The following is a 6,338-nucleotide window of genomic DNA, read 5'->3' as shown; positions in this document are numbered from 1 at the left end:
CAGAGATAATTATTTCAAAATTGTTTATTACATAAATACATTCCTGCAAAATCAGAATCTTAAGAGTTGCCTTCTCTTTTTTCATAAAATACTTTCCCCATTGTTGACTTACAAAGAATTGCAGAAGTGCAGTGAAATGGTGAAATGTAAAGCTGTTTATACTAAACAGTCTAACTGTAATAACATTTGCATCAGTAGCCGTGAGGGGGAATGAATCCTTTAGAAAGCAATTTCTGGCTTTAACATTAAAATGACTGTACAGGTCTAGCTTGACCAAAACTGTCAGAGAGCAAAAGCCTACAACAGTTGCTTGGCTGCAGACCCCTCTGTAGCTTCTCCAGCCAGACCCTTGACAAAGCCCACCCTGTAGAGAGCAGGGCACAAACCAGGAACCAGTCATGGATGGAGCAGCGGCTCACTGCAGGACCTGTGAAGAAGGAGTTTGTAACGACCGATTACACGAGCAGACCTCTGAGGAGTCGGAGGGAGGGGTGTTAGGGTAACATAACCTGCTGACCATTTAACATTTATGAATTTTTTTTAATAAAAGATATATTACAATTAAGCATTTATTATGATACTATAGTCACACTACATTTTACTCTATAAAAAGTACAACTCAGTAAAGAACAACAGGTCCTCTGGCATCGTGAATCTCTTATTAATAGTCTTTAAATGGAAGATTCTGTTCTTTTGAAGGTCTCTTCCATATTGAGGAGTTTTAATCGCAGTAACTCGTTTTCCTAAAAAACACCAAAAAAAAGTTAATGCAAACTAAATAATCTATTAAATAGTCACATTTAGCAGGCGCATGCATCATCATATTGCTTTGAGCAAAGCAGCTAGTAAACAATAGGAGATTAAATGGTCTAATGGTGAAATCGGAGTGCCTGAATATGGCAGCTTCTTAAAAGTGTATTTAACCTGCTGTACAGAATTTATAGACGACTAATATCTGAATAAATGCGGTCTTACACTCAAAGCTATTCTTTAATTGCCCAAAATCAGATAATCAGACTCGTTCTTCGTAGTATTACAAATATTTGACCTTCATAATACACACTAATTTAAAATATCATTGGTAAAGATCACCATCATGGTCTAGTATCCATCCCCTTATCAATGTCACAGGTGTACCCAGGCTGTCACTAGTGAGGAGCGCCAATGTAAACAGAATTAGCTGTCATTTATGTGGAAATCCTACTACTACAATCAGCCTTATACAGTATATGTAGGTTGTCTGGTTTTCATCAATCAAGGTGTTAGATCCTGTACATCATGTCTTAATGTCTTTTTTTTACTCCGGTGAGATGGTGTTTTGTTCATTTTACTTGGCCAGCAGCACAGACGTGTTCTTAGAAAGATGCTAAGTGAGTGAGCTTACCTCAACAAGCTTAGTATTATCCTTTTTCAGCCTCACCATGTACTGGATTTTTTGCTGTAAATTGTGGTGCCCAGCCAGTTTTCCGTTTTCTTCCGTTAATAACTCAACTTGTTTCCGTAGAATATCTACCTCCTGAAAAGAAATCACGGTCTTGCTTTATACTTCTGAGAAGGTATTTAAAAATATCAAAAAGAACTGTACTTTCAAAAAAATACACTACAGTGATCCCTCACTATATAGCGCTTCGACTTTTGTAGCTTCACTCCATCGCGGATTTTAAATGTAAGCATATCTAAATATATATCACAGATTTTTCGCTGGTTTGCGGATTTCTGCGGACAATGGCTCTTTTAATCTATGGTACACGCTTCCTCAGTTTGTTTGCCCAGTTGATTTCATACAAGGGATGCTATTGGCGGATGGCTGAGAAGCTACCCAATCAGAGCATGTATTACATACTAAATAAAACTCCTCAATGATATACTTCCTGCGCGCTGCTTCGCACACTTCAAAGCTCTAACAGCACGTATTGATTTTTGATTGTTTGCTTTTCTCTCTCTCTGACATTCTCTGCTCCTGACGCGCACTCCTTTGAAGAGAAAGATATGTTTGCATTCTTTTAATTGTGAGAAAGAACTGTCATCTCTGTCTCGTCATGGAGCACAGTTTAAACTTTTTACTAAAGGGTGTTATTTCATGTCTAGAGGGTTCTAATAATGTTAACAAATGTATTTAGAAGGTCGTAAACAGGTTTTTTATGCTCTAACTACGAAAATATTAGATTTATAAATAAAGAATCCTACTTCGTGGAAATTAATTTATCGCAGTACAGTCTGGAACGGATTAACCGTGATAAACGAGGGTTTCCTGTGCATCACTTGGCGTACATGTAAAGGTCACAACCAGTGGACGAGGCATATACAGTAATGCTAGAAAAGAGGACACATTCACCGGTAAAGAAATTGTTTCTAGCTTTAAAACCATGTAGGAGCCACAATGTTGGGCTTTTTAGCTGACATGCCACATTAAATGCACCACGGATCTCAAACTCCAGTCCTGGAGGGCCCCAGTGGCTGCAGGTTTTCATTCTAACCCTTTTCTTAATCAGTGCTCTGTTTTTGCTGCTAATTCACTTCTTTTGAATTCATTTTAATTGACTTGTTTTTTTAAGATTTTGTTCCCCAGAATTTCTTCATCATTCCTGTGAATTGCTTCAAACAGAAATGAAACGTGAAGTGAGTGAGCCAACAGAAGACCAACTCAGTCAGGGCCTCAAACTCCAGCCAATTTCACTCCAACCAGTCGCTTAATGAGGCGCCAAGTCTTCTTGTTCTTTAATTCCATGGCTTGTTGCTGCTCTCATTGTGCAATAGCAGACATTTTCAAAATTGTTGTTTTTTTTTCTTTAGTTTTCTAAGAGCAATTAAGGAAAACATTTATTAAGTTGGAGTCTTCAAGAGCAAGTCAATTAAAATTAATTCAAAAGAAGTGCATTTGCAGCAAAAACAGGTTACTAATTAAGAAATGGGTTAGAATGAAAACCTGCAGCCACTGCAACCTTCCAGGAAATGAGTTTGAGACCCCTGGTCTACACTACCATTAAGAATCACCCAAGATGTTCACAGTTTTGGTATAAATGGAGTATTATTATTATTTTTTTTAATCAAGGTGCCACTAAATTTAAAAATATAGCTAAGACAATGTGTTGGAAAAGCAATTACATCTGGGTATTAGGCAACAAACTTCACACACCTTGAGGGTATTTCCTCAAAGCATGCGTATGAAATTGAGACTTGGCATTTGTAGAAGTGACTGAGCCTCGACTGGAATACGAGGCCTGTTCAGGCTCAAGCAGCCCCAAGAACGGACTGTCGATAGCATCGATCAAAGTTCAAAAAGCATAGAGGAGAGTGCAACAGGCGGGAAACTGATGTGATGTATGGAATATTATGGGACAGCTTTGAAAATGTAACGGTTTTATTTTCATAAATAGAAGAGCAAGAAATAATACTTGAATGATATTAACACAAAAAGGAAATGCGTCTGCTTTTCAGAAAGTGAGAGAGGCAGCGTGGCAATCTAGACCTATGTCCACTGTAGTTCTGAATGGTGCATTGCATAATTAAATACTATATTCAAAATTAAAATGTTTCCTTTTAATTGTCCAGTTTGATGGTAAATCTAAGTCATACTTCAAACACTAAGTATTCAGGAACAATATGAAGCACATTTGGCAGCAGCTGAACATTACTGTATGTACAGAACGACTAGAATATACAGAACAGTACATCTCTGGGTAAAGGTTTACAGCACAGCCACACAGAAAGCTGCAGTGTCTGTCACCGTGTGATGCCTCAACGTCTCTCCTGCTCAAGGAGTTTGCCTTCATCAGATTGTGCAAGTCATACCGGTCAATGTCATTTAAAAGGACTGACCTGTGCAGTGATGCCACCAATGATCTGGAGATTGTGCTCATGTGTGAATAACAACGTCTACTGCACCGGTGACATTTAAGAAGCCCAAATAACATCACTGACCACACCTTCAATAAATACATTTTACACAGACCCAAATACCCTAAAAAAGTCAGAGATGCAAATGGTTTCCACAAATGGTCAGGCATTTGGTGCAGTGAGATGATGGGGTGTACATCTTGAACATACATACATATAAAGTTGTCTCTAACCATCAGAAAATGCCAAGGTGGCATTAGGTATGGACTGCTTAATTCATTAGGTTTTTAAGGATCAGACATGCCAAGGATGATCCTACAAAGCTGTTGAAAGCAAACTGATTTTTAGGCATTGTATGTAACCACAAAAATCTGTGAACTTCATCAAGATGAGTACCTGACCAGACTTGCCAATTATTTATAAGTGTTTCTATTTTAAAGTACTCAATTTCAAAAAATTGTATTTTAAGATCTTAGTAATGAAAAAATTAAAAATAATAAAAAAAGGGCTATACTTTATATGGAGTATTATAAAAGTAATTAAGGCTTACAACTGAAGCGACTTAATATGGTATATTATTGTTATATATGGCTCCGGCGGACCCCTGTGACCTTGTAGTTATTATATAGTGGGTTGGATAATGGATGGGTTATAAAATATGCAGCCAGATATTGTCATGACATAATAACGTTTATCAGAAGTGACAATGGGCTTTCTGCCTGTTCACTATTCGTGTTGCTGTTTTAAACGTTCTCTGCAGCAAACCAGGGTTGATCCTAGAAGGTCTTCAAGTGCGCCACTTTATTCTTGCTTATTACATTATTATGAAAACCTTTCACTACTTTAGTGTTACAGGTTTACTGAAAGTGTTGGTACTTTTATAAATGACAATTTTAACATTACAGAGCCAGCAATTTTAACCTATAATGCATATACAGTATTAATAATTCTTGTCATTTTCCGCAGAGTAGCTTTGAATGTTTTACCATTTCACAATGACTGTATACGATTTATTTAAATGATAGTGTAACTAAGAATGCAGCAACATTAAATATGCCTAAAAATCCTGTCACTGATCCAAACATGTGGCAATAAATGACATAACTTAAATTTCTCATTTTCAATGGATAGTTGCCTTACCATTTTTGAAAGTGAATGTGAGATTAAGTTAAGAGATGTCAGTAATATCAGATATCCCAAAAACGCCATGAACCCTTTCTCTCCTCACTGATTGTGAATTTTATGAATTCTGAACCCAAGACACTCCTCTAAGCTTTATCTTTAACTGAGTACGGAGCAGGATAAGAAATGACATTTAGTTACCTTGGTGAATGAGTGCAATTTGCCACAATCCTATTTGGCAGAACCAAAACCATTTCAGATAGTCCTGGAGTCTCCGTTTAAGCAAGGCTTACTTGCTGAATGCGCTTCATAGAGTACCCCAATATTCCCTATCCCTGCCTATGGATCTGGAGATTTTCTGCAGTTCTTCTCTGCAAATACTCCAACTCAGTCAGGAAGGGTGGTGACTGACAGTGGACCACTGTTTTCAGGGGTCTCTAGAGACTGGGCAACTCAAGGACATCCTAAGAGTTGTTCCTAAACTCCCCCTGTGATGTTCTTTGTTATGTGCTGAAGGTCATTGGCCAGTTGGAAGCTGAGGTCCAGAGTGATCTGCAGCAGGTTTTCATTGAGGATATCTCTGTAACTGACTTTGTTCAGCTTTCCCCTCAACCCTGCCTATTCTCCCAGTCACTGCCACTGACAAACAACCCCACAGCATGATACGGCTGCTATAATGCTTCACTAATGGAATGGTATTACGCAGGTGATGAGCAGAGCCTGGTTTCCTCCAGACATGACCTTGGAATCTTGTTTCTCAAAGTAAGAGAGAGCTCTATAGGTGGCTTTCTTGGGTCATTTAGTGAGAACCATCAGACTTCTGTGGCCACTGTGTCATAAAGCCTAAATTGGTGGAGTGTTGCAGTGATGGTTGTTTGTCTGAAAGTTTCTCCAATCTCCACACAAGTTCCCTGGAACTCACCCAGAATGAGTATTGGGTTCTTGGACACTTTTCTTCCCATGTCCCTTCTCCCATAATTCCTCAATTTCGCTAATTGTCCAACTCCAGAAGAGTCGTCATATTCTAGATTTCTTCCATTTAAGAATTATGGAGGCCACTATGCTCTTGGAAATCTTCAATGCTGCAACCTTCTTGAGATCTATGCCGTGACACAATTCTGTCTTCTAAGATCTGCAGGCGATTTCTTCAAATGTATGTATTGTATAATTTAATTTATAGTTAGATATTATGATTACCTTCATAAGTTTATCCTGATCTGTAAAGTTTTCCTGGAAAGATTTAACTTCAAGTGATCGCAGCCTTAGCTCACTTGTCATTTCCTGTATGCATATTTGTGCATTTGTTAAGGTTGCACGTGTTTCTTTCAGCCTAAAAAAGGAATACATTATTGAGATTAAAAAAGGAAATCCATGTTAGA

General features: G+C 38.0%; 1 protein-coding gene across 3 annotated transcripts in view; it reads right to left on the bottom strand.

The window, feature by feature from the left end:
• Positions 1-519: 519 nt before the first annotated feature.
• The window catches only part of kif15 (kinesin family member 15), a 67,826-nt gene continuing 62,007 nt past the window's right edge, over positions 520-6,338 (bottom strand). For all 3 annotated transcript variants that reach the window (XM_039736175.1, XM_039736176.1, XM_039736177.1), the window contains 3 exons: positions 6,157-6,289; positions 1,385-1,516; positions 520-743 (listed from right to left, as the gene is read on the bottom strand). In XM_039736175.1, the coding sequence (XP_039592109.1) occupies positions 672-743; positions 1,385-1,516; positions 6,157-6,289 (337 nt within the window). In that variant the 3' untranslated portion in view covers positions 520-671. The remainder of the gene's footprint in view (positions 744-1,384; positions 1,517-6,156; positions 6,290-6,338) is intronic.

The sequence above is a fragment of the Polypterus senegalus genome, chromosome 15, assembly GCF_016835505.1.
Source record: "Polypterus senegalus isolate Bchr_013 chromosome 15, ASM1683550v1, whole genome shotgun sequence".
NCBI classification, from domain to species: domain Eukaryota; kingdom Metazoa; phylum Chordata; class Cladistia; order Polypteriformes; family Polypteridae; genus Polypterus; species Polypterus senegalus.
Note: the sequence above shows the minus strand (reverse complement) of the source record. Positions and strands in the feature narration are given on the sequence as shown.